The sequence below is a fragment of the Beta vulgaris genome, chromosome 1 (assembly GCF_026745355.1).
Source record: "Beta vulgaris subsp. vulgaris cultivar EL10 chromosome 1, EL10.2, whole genome shotgun sequence".
Lineage (NCBI taxonomy): Eukaryota > Viridiplantae > Streptophyta > Magnoliopsida > Caryophyllales > Amaranthaceae > Beta > Beta vulgaris.
The window spans coordinates 18033528-18056240 of NC_079202.1; the positions used below are offsets into that span (position 1 = coordinate 18033528).

The 22713-nt window shown below is 37.4% G+C and overlaps 1 protein-coding gene across 2 annotated transcripts; it reads left to right on the forward strand.

The window, feature by feature from the left end:
• The first annotated feature begins 13436 nt into the window (after positions 1-13436).
• On the forward strand, positions 13437-18946 carry LOC104905644 (protein NLP4). 2 transcript variants are annotated; one of them, XM_010694240.4, is made up of 5 exons: positions 13437-13913; positions 14629-15706; positions 16077-16127; positions 16210-17125; positions 17413-18946. In XM_010694240.4, exons 2-5 carry the CDS (start codon positions 14807-14809, stop codon positions 18288-18290), a joined length of 2745 nt encoding a protein of 914 aa, XP_010692542.1. In that variant the 5' UTR covers positions 13437-13913; positions 14629-14806; the 3' UTR covers positions 18291-18946. The 2 variants fall into 2 exon arrangements, with proteins under 2 accessions (XP_010692542.1, XP_057248540.1); XM_057392557.1 differs by lacking the exon at positions 13437-13913 and having other exon boundaries at positions 13946-15706.
• Positions 18947-22713: the final 3767 nt, after the last annotated feature.

The following is a 22713-nucleotide window of genomic DNA, read 5'->3' on the forward strand; positions in this document are numbered from 1 at the left end:
TTACAAGGTTCCTAACAGGTTGATCAAATTATTTGATTATTATCAGAATAGTCTTTTAGGTCTTTGATTAGTAATAATAAACAAATGGGTGATGAAAGAATTAAAATAGGACAATCATATAATAAGCATGTGTGTGAATAATAAATAAAAATGATGAAGACATTAGAAGTATAAAGGCACAATTTTATATAAAAGATCTACGCCAGGAAAGAAATTCTTAGTAACTTCAATATAAAAATAATGAATTATTCAAGGACCTTCATGATTATACTGTGGCTTGGTCTGTTGACAAGCTTCGGGACGCACAATCTTGAAGCCTGAAGGAAAATATGTGTCTATGTATGTCTAAAAATATGTGTTTGTGTATACATGAGTTTTGCAGATAGGTTTTATAGAAAGGTTTCATAAAATATGAAAGTGGTAGTATAAAAGGTCGTGGAAAATCGTCTGAAAAGCGTATGGAAATCAAGACATATTTATAGGAAAAAGGAAATTGCTTGTCACATGCGGGCTGAGCTAGGCGTAGCCTTGTCTGACGCACAATCAAGTGTTAGACGCACATTGTTGCGCCCGACGCATCATGCCCATTTAGATACGTACACATGTTACGCGGTTTAACAAAATAAAAAAGAATCTTGTGCATCACGTAGAGGAGTGCGTTAAGTGCACGATCCTGTATCACACATAATGCCACGTGTTTGGTGCATATTGGTGCACCTCTCACAGGTGCAGAAAGTTGCGCCTGAAGCACACTGGTGCGCAAAGTGTAAGGATGTGCTCCTGGTGCACGGCCGTGCACCAAGCGCACGATGGTGCACCAGGCGCGCGACGTTACTAGCACGCTTTGCCAACTTATTTTTGAAAATGGATTTTAAAGATTTTCTTTTATCTTTTGACTTTGAAAAATCCGATTTTAATTATGAAATTTATTAAAATAAATAATTAATTATTATGAATAATTAATCATTGGGCTTTTTAAAAAATTGGACTTAAAATGCTATTGATTCTCTAAAGTAATTAATTGGGCTTTAAAGTAGGACTTTAACATTTTTCGAAGTAGTTTTGGCATGACTTTCGAACTGCTCTCTCCTTAAGACGGACCGATTAAAATTGCGGTATGTTTCATTATCGGATCCTTAAATGGGGGAGACACGATTACGTGTCTACATCTCTCCATTTGTGTGAGTTTTTATCTTCCTTTTTAGTAGGTTGCTTCTCATCTTTGTATGAGTTTTCTTATTTTCATGGTGTTAATTTGGAAGTGATCATGAGGATTTAGGTTTTTTCAGCAATTCATCACTGGAAACAATTATACCGCATAATCAATTTATGAAGGTTTGCACTTGAAAAGATGTAAAGACATTGAAATACATTGTGGTGGTGTTGGAGGTGCACTCGAGTATTTTTAAAATTAATTAGTTTCATTATGAAAATTATGTTCTAAATTTGAATTATTCAAATCTTATTTATCATTGTATGTAATGTATAATAACTTATTATGAATGATATTATTCTTCCCATAAAAAAAGAGTTGCTTTTGTCGACGCTTCGATTGGATAAAACGCGCGTGAATGGGTTTTTTTTTCAGATTAGTGAGTACTAAATTATTTTACAGCATATTATATTGAATCATTATTTAAATAAACACGGAGATCAGACAGAGCATCTAAACAAGGGGAAAGGAAAGTGGTCACACCCCACTGATTCGTCTTTTAATGCAAATTGCAAGCACATTGGCCCAGGTCTATGATTCCCTTTCACCCCAAATTGCAGAATACTCTTTGCTTAAAATTAATACTAATTGTTCGCCTAACAAAAGTTAAAGTTCTTGTCAGATACTGATCTAGAAAGGATGCTCAAGTATGCAAACTCTTAATTATATTCTTACATTAGTAATTTAGTATTTGCTTCTATATACTATGGTGACGTGGGCTTCTATAAAATATTCGAGTCTTAATCCTTGTTTTTGTGTATGTACCATTGTACGTGTTTACACACAATTTTTGTACAGGTCAAGAGGGGTGGTAAGGACGAAGCTTGAACGGTAGATGTAGAGGTGGTGGGAAACTCAGTACCTACACAGGTTTGAGAGAAGTAATTCTATTATATCCCCTTATTATTAAGTGTTGAGCTGTGTATGTGGGCTGACTGACATATAAGAGGTGTTGGTTCAATAGGGTTTTTATTCTTATCAAGAGGTTCTCTGTGGGGGCCAAAAAGAAAAAATAAAAAAAAAAGAGGGGTTGTAAGATTCAAGTTTGGCCAAGTTGGTTGGAACTTGGATGGCCTCCTTTTACTCTTGTGATAAGGGTTCGATTCTTGTGCCTTATAAAATGAGATCTCCAATTTTCTCCACTTGTGCAAGGAATATTCATCTTATATTAAAAAATATACGGATTTTGTGTAAGACACGAGATCTAATCCATTTATAATAAGAAAAAATAGTCAAGAATAACTCAACCTTTAAAGTTTAAACCATTATGTAAAAACAAGTCAACCTTTTGATTATCCTTGAATAAGTCAACTTTTAATATCAAGATGTTTTAAACAAGTCTTGCATGTCATTAACTTATTTAACCGCTTAATATTATATGTGTAACTCTTTAAAGGAATGAGAGAGAAAACAAAAAAAGAAAATAAAATTACAAAAAAGAAAGAAAAAGTCATATTATATTTAATTTACCTTGTTTAAAATTGATAAATACTAAAGGTCGACTTATTCAAGAAATAATCAAAAAAATGACTTTTTTTTAACAGATGAGACAAAGGTTAACATGTTATTGACAATAATTCCTTTATAATATTACAAGAATATTTCTTACCTTTCATAGACTCAAATTCGAATCTAGAGCCTTTTAGTGATATTAAAACTGCTCTCTTTTCAGGAGAACTATAGTTTCATAGTTGAAGATCAAATCAGATGAACTATATATATATCTATTATATAAGTCCAGGGAGAAGAAAGATGGTGTCCTCTTACAAAATGTCGGATATACCTTAATTGTTTATTATTTTTATTAAATTGTTGTTGGTGATGGTGTAGATAATAATAACAAATATAATAATAATAATAATAATAATAATAATAAAAATAAAAAATAATAATAATAGCAATAACAATAATAATAATAATAATAATAATAATAATAATAATAATAATAATAATAATAATAATAATAGCAATAACAATAATAATAATAATGATGATAATAATAACAATAACAATAACAATAACAATATTAATAATAATAAAAAATAACGAAAATTAACAAAATTAAAAAATTTAAAAAAATATAAATTCATCCTTCTTATAATTATAATATTAATAATAATAACAATAGTAATAGTAACATTGAAAACAAAAATAATTATTACACCATTAGATAATTACAACATTATACAAGACTAAACTAAACTGACTTTGGCTGAACTGATGAACTGAACTTATTTTGGTTGAATTGAACCGAACCGAACTTATATTAGTTGAACTGAACATATATTGGCTGAACTGAACTGAACTTATTTTAGCTGAATTGAACTTATTTGGCTGAAATGAACTGAAATGCGCTAAATTGTACTGAACTGAATATAAGTTTAAAAGAACAGGGCCTTATAATATTTTAAAACCTAAATGTTGATTATTATTTAGTAATCTCTATTATATAAATCAAACTCTTCTACTTTATTAATATTCAAAGATTGAATCAATGAACTTGATACACAAATTCTTCATTCAAAGATTGAATCAAATGATATACACAAATTCTTCCACATTATTTTAGGATCATTGATGCAAACTTGAATTAGTTTGTGAAGAGTTGCATTGGTGGTGGTTTCCATGGGTGGGATGGTGGTGGGACTCGTGGGAGGAAGGGAGCAAATAGGGATTGAAAAGAGAGAAAGGGAGGCAACCAATAGGGGTGAGGAGGAGGATAGGGAGTGTAAGTGTAAAAGAGGGGAGGGATGGTTAGTTTTGTTTTTAATTGAATTAATGATTATTTTAAGAAGGGAAAAATGTTAATAAAACCGGTTAAACAAGTCAAAGATTAAAATAGCTTATTTTGACCACACATATTTAAAAGTTGGGATTATTTTCAAAATTTCAAAAGATGTGACTATTTTTAGCAGATCGGTCAAAGGTGGGATTATTCATATCAATTTTTCCTATTAAAAATAATTATAAATATATGTATATATATATATATGTGTGTGTGTGTGTGTGTGTGTGTGTGTGTGTGTGTGTGTGTGTGTGTGTATGTATTATGTATATATATATGTACACACACACACACGCGCGCGCGCGCGCGCACACACACACACACACACATATATTATTTTGTCAAACGTAGATTAAAACATAGGTATTGGAACCAGGAATGTAGGGAATATAGTTTATAGTACAAGCTAGATTAATAAACGTATGACTAGTTAAGTACGTAATAAAACCTATATTAAACCACTTTTAATTTGAAATCATAAAATCAAAGCATAAAATCTATGCGAAATTCCCATAAAAACGTAATAGAGAAAGATAAGGAACGTTTTCCCTTACTTCAAGCCTAGAATTTAGCTAGAACTTAAGGAAACTCAAAAATAAGGAAAGATGCTCAAAACTTTCCTAAAATACTCTAGAACCACATGACATAAAGGATGCTTCCTTACACGCCATTTACAACTCAGAGATAAGAAAACTTTTCTAAAATACAAGTCATGACAAGTTGACAACTAGACTCTTTGATGCACCGATATACTAGATATTTTCGGACTTATTGAAACTAAAACAACTCAACTACTTTAATAAACATTTTAACTAAGGATGACACTTACTTAAAATGCTAAGTAGTTTCATCTTCAATCCAAGTAACGCATGTAACAAATGCCTGCCTTTGAGCCATCAAAGTGAACCTCATATGTTCCATGACAAGTGTAACTAGTTCATCTTGACTTATTGCATTTGGATCTGCATCGTAAACTCAAGACTTTTCCTTAATAGAAATCGAATGAAATTCACTTATAAGTTTTTAGAAATGACTTTCGAATGAGAAATGATTTTGGATGGATGATTAAAAAATTATATGGGTTTTGGAATATGATGGACTTGATCATGAAGGAGACATGAGCTTAACTATATAAATAGCAGACATGGACTGGACTATAACTGGATCTACATAAAAATGCAAGCCGGACGGACTCAATGATGAGGCCTTTGTGGCAATGGGAAATACTAGACTTTAAACATACACTAGTGGAAAAAACATCAAACGATATGGTTGGACCCATTTGCTTCTTGGCTGGCACAATTTCTGCACTCTCATCCTCTGTTTATTCCCCCAACTTATCAATGTTTCACATTACCTTATTCAAAAAAAAAAAAGATAACACCCCTATTATAACGGACGTGAGAGAGAACAAATTATGAATGCAAAAACAATAAAATCAGACAACAGATTTACGTGGTTCACCAATTTGGCTACGTCCACGGCAGAGAGAGAGAGAGAATATTTTATTATGAGAAAAAACCAGATTACAGAGAGAACAGAGTGTTTTTTGTAGTGTAAAACCTAGGTAAAAATAATCTATTTATACCCAGCGGCTCAAAACGCGTTCTCCGCGTTATTCGCTGCCCGCCCGGGCGGCCCGGGCGGTCTCCAGTTCTCCCAGGCGTGCTTGCGCGCCCGACCGGGCGAAACTTTGATCTCCTAGATTTGCTCCCGCGCCCGACCGGGCGAGAAGCAGACTTGCGTCTCCTAAGCATTTCATCGAACACCTTTTAAGCACCACAATTCAAGGCATATTCTTACATATCTCCACCTTGACTTGAATCCTCTCAAAATAACCAGAAACTCAGATGCATTAATCACAACGCCCAGAATCTCCCAAACACCAGATTTGTCCCAAAAGACAACCAGACCATATTAGTCCCTAAGGACCCTAAAATTGCCCCAAGAGGGCAACTAACAATCACGAACATTGAGTAAGTCCAGACAATGTTGGAACTTACTCTGCGGAACCGGCTTGGTGAACATATCAGCAGGATTATCAGCAGTTCCCACCTTCTTCACCTTAATCCTAGTCTCACTCCTCAATAAATGATATCTTACATCAATATGCTTAGTCCTCTCATGATGGACTTGATCCTTAGCTAAGCATATTGCACTCAGATTGTCACAGTAAACAGTTGCCTGATCATGATGTAGACCCAAATCACTGATTAACCCCTTTAACCAGATTCCTTCCTTAGCGGCTTCTGTCAAGGCCATATACTTTGCCTCCATAGATGAGACCAATATCCGACGTGCCTCTAAGATACCGAAAAATCCTCTTGACTGCCTGCCAATGCTCCTTACCAGGATCACCCAGGAACCTACTAACTACACTGACTGCATGTGCAAGATCCGGCCTAGTGCAAACCATAGCATACATCAGACTCCCTACTGCACTAGCATACGGAACCCGACTCATGTACTCCTTCTCCTCAGCCGACTTAGGTGCAAAAACCACAGACAAATGACTATTCGAAGCACTTGGAGTATCTATAGGTTTTGCTGTTGATATGCCAAACCTTGACAGTATCTTCTCAATATAACCTTTCTGTGACAAGAAAAGTTTCTTATGAGTCCTATCCCTATAAATCTCCATCCCCAAAATCTTCCTTGCTGCACCCAAATCCTTCATTTCAAATTCAGCACTGAGAAGTTCCTTCAATCTCTGAACGTCTGACTTGTTCCTGTCAGCTATCAAGATATCATCCACATATAGCACTAAGTAGATAAAAGACCCATTTGTCAGCTTGTTATGATACACACAACAATCATATGAGCTCCTGTTGTAGCCTAGCTTCATCATATAGCTATCAAACTTCTTGTACCATTGCCTTGGAGACTGTTTTAGCCCATATAAGGACTTCTTCAACTTGCAAACATTGTTTTCCTTTCCCGAAACCTGGAACCCATCTGGTTGAGCCATATATATTTCCTCCTCCAACTCTCCATGTAAGAAAGCTGTTTCTACATCTAGCTGCTCTAGCTCAAAATCCTGATGTGCAACTATCGCTAGTAGCACCCTGATGGAAGTATGTCTAACTACAGGCGAAAAAATCTCATTATAGTCTACACCCTCCCTTTGTGTGAACCCTCTTGTAACCCAGTCGAGCCTTATACTTGACCCCTTCTTCAGATGTTATCCCCTCCTTTTTCTTGAAAACCCATTTACAAGTAATAATTTTTCTCCCTGAAGGTTTAGACACAAGCTCCCAAGTCTCGTTCTTATGAAGTGACTCCATCGCTTCCCCCGTTGCAGCAAGCCAATAGGTAGACTCCGTACATGTAACTGCTTCCCTATAGGTGGATGGCTCATAGACATTCATCTTTTCAGCAACCTGCAGTGCATAAGCCACCATATCTTCAAACCCATATATATTTGGAGGTTTTTCAAAATTTGTCCTTATAGGACGTTCCCGTGCCAGGCTAGGCGCCTCCTCACTTGGCGTCGAAGATGATGGTTCTTCAGAACCAATGTGTTGATGATCATCACTCTCATCATGAGTGACTTGCTGCTCTACCTGTTTATCAACACTACTACTATCTGATACTTCAATGGACGTCACAGTAGGATTAAACATAGAATTTTCATCAAAAACTACATTTCTACTAAGTATAACCCTTCCTTCAGACGGAGACCAGATTCTATAGCCTTTAACTCCATCTCCATAATCCACAAACACTCCCCTTTTAGCCCTTAGTTCTAACTTTCCTTCATTCACATGATAGTAGACATTACAACCAAAAACTCGCATATCTAATTAATTTGCAGGCTTACCTGACCACATCTCATATGGTGTTTTGAGATTGATCCCAGAATGATGTCCACGATTTATCAAATAACATGCTGTATTGATAGCTTCTCCCCAGAACCTTCTAGTCCTACCAGCATTAGAGAGCATGCACCGAGCTCTCTCCATAAGTGTCTGATTCATTCTTTCTGCTACACCATTCTGCTGTGGTGTATTTCTGACAGTGTGATACCTAGCAATCCCTTCATTTTTACAGAACTCGTCGAACTCAGACAAAAAACATTCCAGACCATTATCAGTTCCTAGCCTTTTGATCTTCTTCCCAGTTTGATTTTCCACCAATGCCTTCCACTGCTGAAAATTCTTGAAAGCTTCACCTTTTGACTTCATGATAATCAACCAAGTCATTCTTGAATAATCATCTATAAAAGAGACACAATACCTGTGACCTCCCAAAGACTCCACGCGTGAAGGACCCCAATAATCAGAGTGGATATAATTTCCCAAGAACACAGTGCTCACAAAACTCCATGTTTGTGACCCTATGGCCACACAGAAGATCTTACTTGGAGAGGATTTGCATTCCTCTCTCACTCATATGACCAAGTCTCATGTGCCATAACTTGGTCATATCCCCCTTCTGAACCTCAGACGACGCAACAAAAGCTGAACCTGAGATAGTAGAACACTGCAGAACATACAAAGTACCACGCTTGACCCCCTTGAAAATCTCCTTTAAACCCTTGCAGACACACAAAATTCCACCACTCCCTCTGAAACTGAATCCCTTACTGTCTAATAGACTAAGTGAAATCAGATTGTTGGTCATCTGTGGAACATGCCTCACATTTTTCAAAGTATAGAAAATATCCTCATGAGTCCAAATCTTGATAGAGCCTATTCCAACTATCTTACAGACTGCACTGTTAGCCATCGAAATATTACCCCTATCTACCTGCTCATAAGTAGTAAACCACTCCCTATGAGGACTCATATGATACGACGCTCCAGAATCAAGAACCCACACATCACTACAATATGTTTGCTCATTTGCAACTAGAGCAAGGTCATCCTCAGAATTCGAATTTTCTGCTACAACAGCAGGTTAGCCAGACCCAGATTTATTCTCCTGATGCTTCTTTTTAGGACATTCACTACTACATTTTGAAGCAAATGCAACGGTATAATGCAACGGTTAACTATAATGCAACGCATAATGCAACGGTTAATTATAATGCAACGGTTAATTGCAACAGTCCTAATGAGTTGTTGCACTAGAGTGTCAAATGCAACGGCCTTTCAAGCTATGCAACGGTTTTTAAATAAACGTTGCAATAGGACAATAGGATATTCTGCCAGCTGTATGCATTACATAAGGGTATGAAATGGAACATCATACTTAATTCCCTTTTTCCCTTCTTGTTTGAGATTATAATAATTTATACCCATGAAATACAAACCCTTGTTTCACCCAATCACCTCTCTCTCTTAGCTTTGCATCGTCACTCTCTTTCTCCCCCTCCTGCGATACTACCTCGCCGGAGCCATCTTGGTGCTCCCTTACTTGTCCCTCTCCTCTAACGTATAGATTTCCTTTATTAATTTATTCAATTAGTTTTCCCCAAATTACAGAAACCCTAAGTTTGTATATTAAAATTTAGATTGAAATTGTGTAATTGTTACATAATTAAGATGAATTTTAGCCCCAAACATGGCTGGCTGGATACACCAACTTTGATCGGTGGTCGCATGTGGCTGATGTCCGACAAAATTGCGCCTGAAAGTCGCGGGGGGTGGAGCTCGGCGGCTGGGAGAATCAGACTAGGCAGCCCTACACTATGTCGGTTGCCTGCCGCGGCTGGCTCGCTCGTGCTAATTGGTTGCACGACAGTGGTTTAGTGGTGGGTTCTTTTGTCCCTCTCTAGTTCGTTTTCTGTCGTGCAATTTTGTTGTTCTTGGCCTGTTCAATTTATTTTTTCTGTTATTAGTATTATTTTACAAGTTCTTTGTTTCTTGATTTATGATTCTTGATTATTTCTTGATTTTGGTTTTTTTTTTTTTTTGCTGGACATCACTTTTGGGTATTTGTGCATTTCCATTTCTGATTATTGGGTTTCATCCTGGCAATTCATTGATTTCTGGTTTGATGCTGAATGTCACTTGATATTAGGTTATTAGCGCATTTTTGTTTCTATAAATGGTTTTTTGCATAATGTTTATTATTTTCATCTGTGAAATTTTGATGAAATTTCTCTTGATTTTGGTTTTCTTGATGATATTCGTTTCAAGTGATCATACTATTTATTTTATGAGTTTTGAGTGCTTATATGTTTATTCCATGATTAATATATAAAAAACTTCTTTTGGAACAAATGAATTTAGTGCATTTTAGGTATAATTATAAGTGTGTTATTATGCTTGTTCTGCTCATTTTGGTGCAATTATAATGGAAACTTGCATTCCCTTCTTCATGGTATGCTTGCATTTTTATGTTTTGGTTTTGTGTTGTATATGAAGTACTTTTTTCTTTACAGAGGTTAAATCAAGGTAAAAGGATAGCAACTAAAAAAATACAGACTCATGCTCATTCTAACCTTACTCTAACAGCTAGATTATGAGCTAGATTCACTTCTTTTCTTGACACTTTGATACAACTTAAACGGACTATTATGGTCTTCATTTTGTATACTCAATAATAGACTTTATCTCTCTTGCTGCTAAACTTTGGTTCCGGAGGCTGTCAATCAACTCTTGACTATCAATGTGATGAATAGCTAACTCTCTTGTGAATAACTAACTCTCTTGTTAATAGCTAACTCTCTTGATCCTATAATATTGTCTTTGATTGCTTGAAGGAACTGCATATGCTTCTGTTTGAATAGGCGAAATAACAAAGATTTTGTTAGCTTTGAACCTATTATGGTCTTCATTTTGTATCTAAGTTATATAGATGATTTCCATTTGTTGTCCTTCGCATTTTGCTTCCAGGAGCCATCCATTTTAATGCTGATGGTATTAAAATAGTTTTGTGGTCTTGTAATCCATCGAATAATCTGATGAGCGCATCATGTTCTTCATGCTCAATTAATCTTTCATTTAGTGCCAAATTCAGTTCTTTTTTATATGTTTTTCTTTTTTTTCGAGAGTACTTGGCTAACGAGATGTAAATCAAACTTGTATTAGATTCTGGATTCAGATCTTGTTTCACTAGTTTTTATTTAAAACCTGATTAAGATGTTTAACCGTATGTGCTAATTACATGGAAAATATGTTTGATGGTGATAACAGGAAATAGGGGCCACGAAGAATTCCATTATACTGGACAACAAGAATCAATCTACTACTCGAAGAAGCTCGTGGGTTACCTCGCAATTCACGCAATTGTTGAAAATTATTTAACAAACCCAACTTTATTCTCTTTTACGGTGCTGCTTGCTGCCCTCACTGCCGCAACATTGGACTCACTTTTTGCCAACATATATGAAGGAAGAGTAGATTGAGAATAGTTACTCGCATAAACAAATGAGCATTTTATATGTAAAAGTTCTCTCGAAGAGAATTGAAAAACCATGAATTTTGTTTAGTTTATTATTAGTTGATAGACTTGTAATAATATTTTGGATAATTTGCCTTTGGGCGCATGAATATTCTATGCATAAGTTTTTCTTCTAGGTATAAAATTTCAAAATAAATTTATGAATATATAACTGTATATATGTTAATTTTCTACTAATACTATGAAATTGGAGTTGCGTTTGCTATGGAGGCGTTGCAATATATGTCAATATGTGATATGATATTTGTTATAGAGGTGTTGCAATAGTTATACGATGGCGTTGCAATATATTTGGAGGTGTTGCAATAGACGCCAAAATGGGACATAATATGAGTAGTAGGAGCGTTGCAATAGCTATTCTATGGCGTTGCACTAACAAAAGAGGCGTTGCAATAGGTTTTGTAGCTGTTGCAACGATTATTTACACCTATTGCAACGGTTGTGTTGTAGCCATTGCAATAGGCCAAAAAACCGTTGCAATAGGTCTAATGCAACGGCAGCAACAGCAACGGTTGTTGGACCGTTGCAATAGCTCTATTGCAACGGTTTTTAGCTTTATTGCAACGGTTTTTAGGGGTTGCAATAGGCCATTTATGTATTCCTTCTTCCAATTCCCCTTTTCCTTACAGTAGTTACATATATCATTAGGTTTAGGACCCCATTTAGTCCAGATTTCTTTAAATTCTTTTTAACATGTCCTTTACCACCACTACTGGCCACTAACCTAGAAGACTGATTTTCTGTACTTGTACTACTACCAGATGCCTTATGGCGCAATTCCTTAGTATGCAAAGATGATCTAACTTCTTCTAGGGACACAGAATCTTTACCAACAATGAAAGATTGCACAAAATTTTCATACGATATAGGTAAAGACACAAGCAAGATTAAAGCGGCATCCTCATCCTCCACCTTCACATCAATATTACGCAATTCTAGCAAAATTGTATTTAATTGATCTAGATGATCTCTAAGAGGCATACCTTCCTGCATTCGCAGACTGAACCGACGTTGCATCAAAAGCAACTTATTGGTTAGAGATTTTGTCATATACAAACTCTCTAATTTCAACCACAGACCAGGTTCGGTTTCCTCCTCCGCGACTTCAGTGATTATGTCATCTGCCAGACACAACATAATCGTTGAATGAGCCCTCTCCTCCAGAGTGGTCATCTCAGCGGTAACTGGATCTGTTGACTTCTTTGCCAACGGTGCCCCCAACCCTTGTTGCTTCAGTAAAGTCCGCATCTTGATCTGCCACAGACTAAAACTATTCCTCCTAGTGGATTTATCAATTTTCACATTCACCCCAGACATCTTTCTCACACATATCGAACACCAAAGCTCTGATACCAGTTTGTTATAACGGACGTGAGAGAGAACAAATTATGAATGCAAAAACAATAAAATCAGACAACAGATTTACGTGGTTCACCAATTTGGCTACGTCCACGGCAGAGAGAGAGATAATATTTTATTATGAGAAGAAACCAGATTACAAAGAGAACAGAGTGTTGTTCGTAGTGTAAAACCTAGGTAAAAATAATCTATTTATACACAGCGGCTCAAAACGCGTTATTCGCCGACCCGCCCGGGCGGCCCGGGCGAAATCCGCCCGACCGGGCGGTCTCCAGTTCTCCCAGGCGTGCTTGCGCATCCGACCGGGCGAAACTTTGTTCTCCCAGATTTGATCTCGCGCCCGACCGGGCGAGGTTCGCCCGACCTGCCCGGGCGAGACTCAGACTTGTGTCTCCTAAGCATTTCGTCAAACACCTTTTAAGCACCACAATTCAAGGCATATTCTTACAACCCCGATACTTTATCAACCAAATTAATTCGACAACATTACAATACTATATCCATGATTGAATACTTGGGAAGACTATCAAAATGATCAAGTGACATGGACTCAATCTTTCAAATCTTTAGTACCTAAGCAACGTCATCCCCCTTTTAAAATTTTCCAACTACAAAATTCAATTTCTAAATAAGCAATATATACATTTTCTTATGAAAAGAGTGTTGGACCAAAAACAAAACGTCACTCCGTCTCTTATTTCATTCATTCATTCATTTATTCCCACACAGGCACACACCCACACCACACCACCACAAAACTCACTTTCTCCCTCTTTTTGTTTTTTGGTTGACTTTACAGCGTGAATCCCAAGAACAAGAGGACACAGTGTAGCTTAGGCCTTAGTGGGTCCCACACCGTCCGTTGTACCAACGGAGAATCTTCACCCAACCATACTTAGGAATCATTTCCATCTGATCCTTCTTTTGCTAGCAAAAACACACACACACCCCCAACTTATATTCATAAGAGGAGAGAGAGAGAAAAAAAACTACCCCTTCGAACATTTACTCTTCAAAAAAAAGAAAAAGAAAAAGGTTTAAGGGTCTTTTCTCTCTCTCACATCAGATTTTCAGACACCAAAAAAGTTATTTTGATTGTTCAGTTAGGAATTTGCCTCAGCATTTTCTGACAATTTCTGGGTATTTTTGAGGCAACAAAAAAAGATTTGGTACATTATTATTGGTGGGCTAGCTAGTTTTTTTCAGGTATCTTTCCCATACTATTATTCCTAATTTAGTAACTTTGTTCTTCTTCTCTTTAACTCCTTTTATTAATTATCCATCAACCTTAATTAACTTGGGTCAAAGTTTCTTTCTTTAATTTACCCAAGTTGGATTATTCTCTTAAATTTCTGTTTCAATGAATTTAGCAAAGTTTTAGTTTTTGTCTAAGATTGTTGGCTGGCTGCTGCAACTTTTGATTTTTGTGCAAAAGCTTAACATCGAAGTCAAGTTAAAAGGATTTTCTGCCAACCTTACTTTGTTAGATTCTGTTTGCATCAAAAAAAAAAAAAAAAAAAAAACAACTTTGTGAGATTCTGTAATGAAGGGATGTAATTTTTCAAAAGAATAAAAATTGATCAGATTCTTCTGTTTTTTTCACCATTTTTAGATGCTTTGGTCCAACTTGTTGGAAATTTTTTCTGGGATTCTCAGATTTGGTGGGGTTTTATTCTTTTATGAATTTGATGGGTATTTGATTGTATTCAATCTTATGTCATCTGCTTCTTTGACTGATGCTAATTGGATGCAACTTTTCAATCTCAAATGAATAAATTGGTTCTTCTCTCTTAATGGTGGAGTAACTAAGGATTTTTAAAATAGCATTTGATTCCTTTTTTATTTATTTATGAATGGTTCTTTTCTGTGTGAGATTCTTTAATTGATGATATATTTTTGGGTAAATCTGGATTCTGTGCAGGCAAGAATAAAAAATCATTGAGGGGGTGAAGAAATCTAGGAAATGCTTATTCCTTGATGCTTTTATATCATAGGTGATTCTCTTGTGAAGAACATACATCAGCTTCTGATTTAGTTAGTGGGGATATAGTGTATTTGAAGCTTTTTGGAATTTAAAGGAAGGTGGGGTACTCTGATAAATGGATGATGCTGCTTTCCATTCTAGTGTTGCATTTGGAGTTCCATCAAATTCGGCAATGGAACTCGATTATATGGATGAGCTCTTGCTCGAAGGATGTTGGTTAGAGTCAGTTGATGGCTCTAATTTCTTTCATCAGAGCCCTTCTACCTCTGGTGCTTTCTTTGATTCTTCATACCTATGGCCAATGTTAGAGGTGACGAACGAAAAATCGAGCATGAACATGTCGCAGAAATGTGGTCAGCAAGTGAGGGAAACTTCGGAGTTGGCTGAAAATCCAGTTCAAGTTGATACCCAATTAGGAAATCGAGTTAGTATGTCGAATGGCCAGAGTTTGGTTACTATTGCAACAGATTCAGATCAATTTGACAAATTCTGTGCAGAAGGTTCTGAGCTCAATAAATTGCTGTGGTTCAAACCTAAACCAGCTTCTACCGTAATGGAAAGGTTGTTGAAGGCTCTTAATTATATTAAAGATTCAGCAAAAGGCAATGATCTCCTTGTCCAAATATGGGTTCCTGTTAGTAGGGGCGGTACCCGTATTTTGACCACTGTCGACCAACCTTTCTCAGTCAACTCCAGTGGCTCACAACTTGCCAATTACAGAAACATTTCTATGAATTATGAGTTTGCAGCAGAGGAAAACGCCGCTGTGTCAGTGGGATTGCCTGGAAGGGTTTTCTTGGGACAAGTTCCTGAATGGACTCCTGATGTTAGATTTTTCAGGATTGATGAATATCCACGAGTTCCTTATGCTCAGCAATGCGATGTTCGTGGCAGCCTTGCTCTCCCGGTTTTTGACCAAGGTAGCAGGAACTGCTTGGGAGTTCTTGAGGTCGTCATGACCACTCAGAAGGTTAACTACCGACCTGAACTTGAAAGTGTCTGCAGAGCTCTTGAGGTTTGTTTTTTTTTTTCTTCTCGCTTTGTTTTACTGCCTTTTAATTCAACAAATATAGGAATTCCTGTAGTTCTTAGACTGAGTAACTATGATTGATAACATCCATCTGAGTCTGCACATTTCTTCAGATTTTCATCTTTTGCCATACTTTTCTATCCTAATTTGAGCATTTTTTTTTTGTATGAAAAGTTTTCGATGAGCATTGAAAAGCTGATATAACAAGCAAGCAGTTTCTTTAACCAAGGATTTGTTGTCATGAAAACATGATTTTGGTTTTTCCCTGCACACATGATGTGAGATAACCTGGACACTAAAAGGATCATATCTTCCCCCCTACTATGATTTTAACTATCTAACCTGTACTTCTCAGGCTGTTGATCTTCGAAGTTGTTCCGAGATTCCAGGTCCTCAAAAAACAAAGGTAATTATATCAGTCATATGATTGGGAAAAGCTAATTTTCAGTTATTGATTTTAATGAGAAGAAGAAATGCATTCTTATCAGGAGTGCTGCAGTTCATACCAAGCTGCATTACCAGAGGTCCTGGAGGTGATTAAATCTGCATGTAGTAGTCACGGGCTTCCCCTAGCCCAAACATGGGTACCGTGCATCCAACAAGGCAAAGAGGGGTGCAGACACTCTGATGAGAATGTCTCCCGATGTGTGTCAACAGTCGATTCAGCTTGCTTTATTGCAAATCCTTATATGCAAGAGTTCTATGAAGCTTGCTCAGAGCATCACCTATTTAGAGGACAAGGTGTTGCTGGGAAGGCATTCATGACAAATCAACCATGCTTTTCAGCAGACATAACAACTTATTCCAAGACCGAGTATCCTCTCTCGCACCATGCGAGGATGTTCGGCTTGTGTGCTGCTGTTGCTATTCGCCTTAGGTGTATCTACACGGGTAATGCTGACTTTGTGTTGGAATTCTTCCTGCCTACTGATTGTAGGGATCCAGAAGAACAGAAGAAAATGCTTACTTCACTTTCAATCATTATACAAAGAGTTTGTAGAAGTTTAAGGGTTGTCAGTGATAAGGAACTAGAGCAAGAAACTTCAATGCTGAGTAACAATATGTTAAAAGGGGAAAATACTGTATCGAATTCTTCTCAGGAGGAGTCGTGTGGGACTGCTTTCCAGGAGAGAGACAGAACTAGCGGTCTCCCGGTTCCTCAAGACGATCAAACAAGGGAAAATTTTGCTGGTAAACTATTGAGCCAGCATTCACCACGCGCTAACATGAAGGGAAGTCCAGGCTTCAGCAGTCTAGACTGTTCTGCTGTTGGTGAAGGGAGTTTCTCAACTTCTGGAAAATCTGGAGACAAAAAGCGGGCCAAGGCAGAGAAAACTATTACATTGGAAGTTCTTCGTCAGCATTTTGCTGGCAGCCTCAAGGATGCTGCGAAGAGCATTGGCGGTAAGTTGGTATTTTCTTTTTGTTCTGCATGGTCAAAACCAATTAATCCATTTCTCTGAAACTTTAGTAGTTTAGTAAGGATATTAAGTATAAATGCTTTAATGTCCAAGTGTTAGAGCAAATGAGTAGTTTTACGGTGTAGGATTGGACTTCAGGGATAGGGTGCTCTATGCATACATGCTTGGTGATATGTTTGTTTTTCTCATACCTAGACGGAAGTAGGCTTGTAAGTTGCAAGTCAGTAGGGAAAAAGACTGTCTGTACTAACTATAATCTCTATGTTGCAGTATGCCCTACAACTTTGAAAAGGATATGCAGGCAGCACGGAATTAAGCGGTGGCCTTCCCGGAAAATAAAGAAGGTTGGTCACTCCTTACAGAAGCTTCAAGTTGTGATTGACTCGGTTCAGGGTGCCTCCGGTGCTTTTCAAATCGGTTCATTTTATTCAAACTTCCCAGACTTGGCCTCCCCAAATCTCTCAAATACTAGCCCGTTTTCAACTCCTAAGCAACATGATCCTCCTACACAAACAAGCAAAGAGCTTGAGGGTACTGCTACATCAAAATCTCCCTCTTCATCCTGCAGTCAGAGTTCTAGCTCAAGCCAGTGCTGCTCATCAGGGACACAGCAGCAGCCTTCTACATGGAATGGTTCGGGTAATGAGGATCCTCAGGTGGGCCCAAACTCACTTGAAATCTGCTTAAAACGTGCAAGAAGTGAAGCAGAGCTAATTCACACACCAAGTCATGAAGCCGGACACATTATTTCAAGGTCACAGAGCCAGAAATCTTTGGTAGAGCATCATAATAATGTTGATAATCGTCCACCACTACCAAATTGTGGGGTCCACGTGATCCAAGAAAGCGATTCTTTGAGGGTGAAAGTCACATATGGAGAGGAGAAGATCAGATTTCGTATGCTGAGGAGTTGGGAGTTTAAAGATTTAGTGCAAGAAGTAGTACGCAGATTCAATATAGGTGATATGAGTGGTTATCAGCTGAAATACTTAGATGATGACTCCGAGTGGGTGTTGCTAACGTGTGATGCTGATTTGGAGGAATGTGTTGATATAAGTCGATCATCCCAGAGGCAAACAATCAAGCTCGCCCTTCAAGTTTCCCAAAGTCATTCAAGAAGTTCTGTTGCAAGCAACAGCCACTTGTGACAGATTAACAGTTGCTAGCGACATACAATGTGATTTAGGATGCATTCTCTTCACCTTTAATAAAGCAAGTTTCAGGGCTTATTAAGGCTGATGAGGTTCAATCGGATGTAGAAGATGAGACGAAACCAGAGCTGATCAGGTCCAATCGCGTATTAGTTCAAACAAAGTCAAATGAAGAGAACACACACATATTGTACCTAGCTAGTGTTGATTTTTTTTACTGAGGATCAAAACCCCGACGTTTTGAAGCCTGGGTAGCTTGATGTAGTGATGGAAAGCATGGCAAGCAACGCAGGAAACAAAGTCTCTGAGAATTTTCGTTCTCTAGGTTGGTGTTGAAAGAATCAACAAGTAGGTGTTCAACTAAATTATGTAGTATTCTTGTTTTTAGTATTCTGCTAGTATTATTGCTACTTGACACCTTGTACCTTCAAAATATAAGCAATTAAAGCTTATGGAGGTATGAAGGTCATAGTTACCATTTTTATTGTATCTTTGCCTGCATGTTTTTATTTAAGGCAACGAACCTTGATAATGCTCTCAAGTCTCAACAAATTGTATCATAAGTTTTTTCATTTCTTCCCCTTGATTTATTTTTAGGTAGATTGTACCATATCTTTTTAAGAATGTAAAATAACGATTGAAGCTTTTTTGCATACTGTTTGTTTTACAGAATATACATTGCTTCTGAACCCCCACCACCCGGAAAAGTAAGAAGTTTTGTGAGAATGGAGATTGTCATTGTTCCGTTGAATATTTTCAATCTGTGGGTATAAGATGCGCACGTTTCTTTGTATACGTGCAGGAAATACAAGGTGTCACCTACGTAACTGGGAACCACACTACCATCACAGGCCACAGTTGTCAAAAGATTCACCTTGAAAGACTTGTGATTCTTAAAGAATTGGTACTGCTACATACTGTGAAACTAGTGACCATAATTGTCCTGAACTTGACTTTGATATTGATAATATCAAATTAACTCGCTAATTATGAATATGACCTGACTTAACCTGCACTACAATAAAAGTTGACTTGATATTAGAAAACCGATCTAAACTTAAACTCATACTCAAATGCAATTAAACCTTGAGACAACTTGCTATTAACTCAACCTAAGACGACTCCTTGTTGGATAATTTAGAGTATTTGGTTGATTGAGTTCATGTAACGTATAACTTGAATAACTTGGTTATGGTGTCGTTGTTCAAGTTACGTTAATTATACACGTAAATTGTTTATGGTGTAGTAAACAATAAGCGAAGGAAGATTGTATATGTTATATATGTATAATATATTATGCTTGGTGGTTTAGCCAAGCATGCTGCACAAGCAGTGGGCTTATCGCATGGTTTAGCCAAGCATGATGCACAAGCAGTGGGCTTATCGCACAACATGCTCGTGTAGGGCTAGAGGTTGGGCTGGAAGCACTGTTGCACAACATGTTCGCGCTGAAGGCATCGCACAGAGGCAACGCACAGCAAGCTCGCGCAGGGCTGTAGGCGTGGGCTGGAGGAATCGCACGTCGCGACTCGCCCTGCTCGTCGCGACTCGCGACAGGCCTGCTCGCGACTCGCGAGCTCTGTCTCGACTCGCGACGAGAGCCTGTCTTCGCGTGTTTTCTTTCGATTCAGCGAACGGTTGTGACGGTTTTTGGCTGCGTGTATAAGAGTGGTTTGTACCACAGATGAAAGGATATAGTTTTTCAGAATATTTCTCTCAAAAACAGGCACTCTCTCTCAAGTCTAAGAGAAGATTAATCATCAAACACAAAACACAAATCTTATTCTCATTTTGACAAGATTCATACGAGCGTGACTCTTGTTGTTCTTCTTTGTATCTCGAAATTGAATTCCGTGCAACCCGTGCTTCGTATAGGGTCGGAATATCACTTTTGGGAAAGTGTCTACACACGCCTAGAAGATTCGTAGTTCATTGTATTCATCTTCTTCACCCTTTCTATAGTTCTAACAATCCAAAAGTGATATTTCTCGAAGATGGTCGGAACATTTATTGATGATCATTCACGATTTTGTTATGTATATCTATTGTCTACTAAAGATGAAGCCCTAGAAAAATTTGAGATCTATAAAAATGAAGTAGAATTGCAACTAAGTGACAAGGTTAAACGGTTTAGAACCGATAGAGGTGGTGAATTTCATAATCCTAGTTATTTCCAAGCTTTAGGAATTATACATGAAACAACCGCGGCTTATACACCACAACAAAATGGTGTAGCGGAAAGGAAAAATAGAACTTTACAAGAAATGGTAAATTCTATGTTATCCTACTCGGGTTTGAGTGATGGTTTTTGGGGTGAAGCGGTTTTAACCGCTTGTTATATCTTGAACCGTGTTCCTATGAAAAAGAACAAGGTTACCCTTATGAATTATGGTACAAAAGAAAACCAAATCTAAGTTATATTAGAGTTTGGGGATGTAGGGCAATAGTGAAAGTGCCGGAACCTAAACGTAAAAAGTTAGGTGAAAGAGGAGTTGAATGCATCTTTATAGGATATGCTTCTCATAGCAAATCCTATAGGTTCTATGTTATAGAACAAAACGACTTTTGGTCGGTTCACACTATTGTGGAGTCAAGGGATGCAATTTTTGATGAAAATAGATATTCATCGGTTCCTAGACCAAAGGATATAACTCCAAGTACCGAAATTCAAGAAATTGATCAAACTAATGATCAAGAGTTAGATGAACAAATTCTAGATGAAAATGTTGCATCTACATCAACTCAACCAAGGAGAAGTAAACGGGTTAGGAAGAGAAATCTTTTGGCCCGGATTTTCATGTATATTTGGTTGAAGGATCAAGAGATAGTGTTTTAACTAAATTTTCATATGTCTATAACGTGGAAGGGGATCCTTTAACATATGATGAGGCCATGCAATCTCAAGATGCTTCATTTTGGAAGGAAGCTATTGATGATGAAATGGACTCAATCATGGGGAATAACACATGGGTTTTAGCGGACTTACCTCCTAAATGTAAACCAATAGGGTGCAAATGGATTTTCAAGAAGAAAATGAAAATCGATGGAACTATTGACAAGTTCAAAGCCCGGTTAGTGGCACAAGGCTTTTCTCAAAAGCCGGGTATCGATTATTTCGATACATATGCACCTGTAGCTCGAATCTCCACTATAAGATTATTGATTGCCCTTGCAGCAATTCATAATCTTGTGATCCATCAAATGGATGTCAAGACTGCGTTCTTGTATGGAGAATTAGATGAGGAGGTTTACATGAGACAACCGGTTGGATTTGTTGTCAAAGGTCAAGAACAAAAAGTTTGCAAACTAATTAGATCTTTGTATGGGCTAAAACAAGCACCTAAGCAATGGCATCAAAAATTTGATGAGGTAGTGTTGTCTAACGGATTCAAATTGAACAATTCAGATAAGTGTGTATATAGCAAATTTGATGACAATGGTCATGGTGTTATGATTTGCTTATATGTAGATGACATGCTAATTTTTGGAACTGATTTATCCCAAGTTGAGTGGACTAAATCTTTTTATCGTCTAAGTTCTCAATGAAAGATTTGGGGGAGGCGGATGTCATTCTAGGAATTAGAATTAAAAGAAGCAAAGGTAAATTGAGTTTGTCTCAATCTCACTACATCGAAAAGGTTCTTAAGAAATTCGATGTTAGTGGTTGCTCTTTTGTGTCAACTCCAATGGACCCTAGTGAGAAATTACTACCTAATGTAGGTAGTGCTGTATCTCAACTTGAGTATTCAAGGGTGATTGGGTTTGATGTATGCAATGACGAGTACTAGGCCGGATATCGCATTTGCGGTAGGCAAACTCAGTAGGTATACTAGTAATCCTAGTATACAACATTGGCAAGCTATTCGTCGTGTGTTAAGGTATTTAGGAAAAACCAAGGACTATGGTTTATCCTACAGTGGATATCCTTCGGTTTTAGAAGGGTATTCGGATGCAAGTTGGATCTCTAACAAAGAAGATCACTCTTCTACAAGTGGATGGGTATTTCTACTTGGGGAGGTGCTATATCTTGGGCTTCCAAGAAACAACTTGCATAGCGGATTCCTCCATGACTTCGGAATTCATTGCTTTATCTTCCGCAAGCAAAGAGGCGGGTGGTTGAAGAATCTCATGATTGAGATTCCTTTGTTGCCAAAACCGATATCGCCAATGCGATTCATTGTGATAACGATGCTGCTTTGGCAAGGCATATAGTCAAGTCTATAATGGTAAGTCAAGACACATTGGTGTGCGGCATAGCTACATCCAAGGACTTATCAAGGATAGTGTGTCACTGTTGACTATGTACGTACAACGTATAATCTAGCGGATTGTTTTACAAAGGCACTTGGCTAGAGATAATGTAAAGAGGATGGCAATCGGTTTAGGATTGGAGCCCCTCGAGAATCACGAATGAGGGAAT

Bases quoted from the DNA above. Each gene is read 5' to 3' on its own strand.
- LOC104905644 (XM_010694240.4), top strand. From the start codon at position 14,807: ATGGATGATGCTGCTTTCCATTCTAGTGTTGCATTTGGAGTTCCATCA. The intron at 16,128-16,209 runs GTAATTATATCA...CATTCTTATCAG, and splicing joins CAGGTCCTCAAAAAACAAAG to GAGTGCTGCAGTTCATACCA. The intron at 17,126-17,412 runs GTAAGTTGGTAT...TCTATGTTGCAG, and splicing joins TGCTGCGAAGAGCATTGGCG to TATGCCCTACAACTTTGAAA.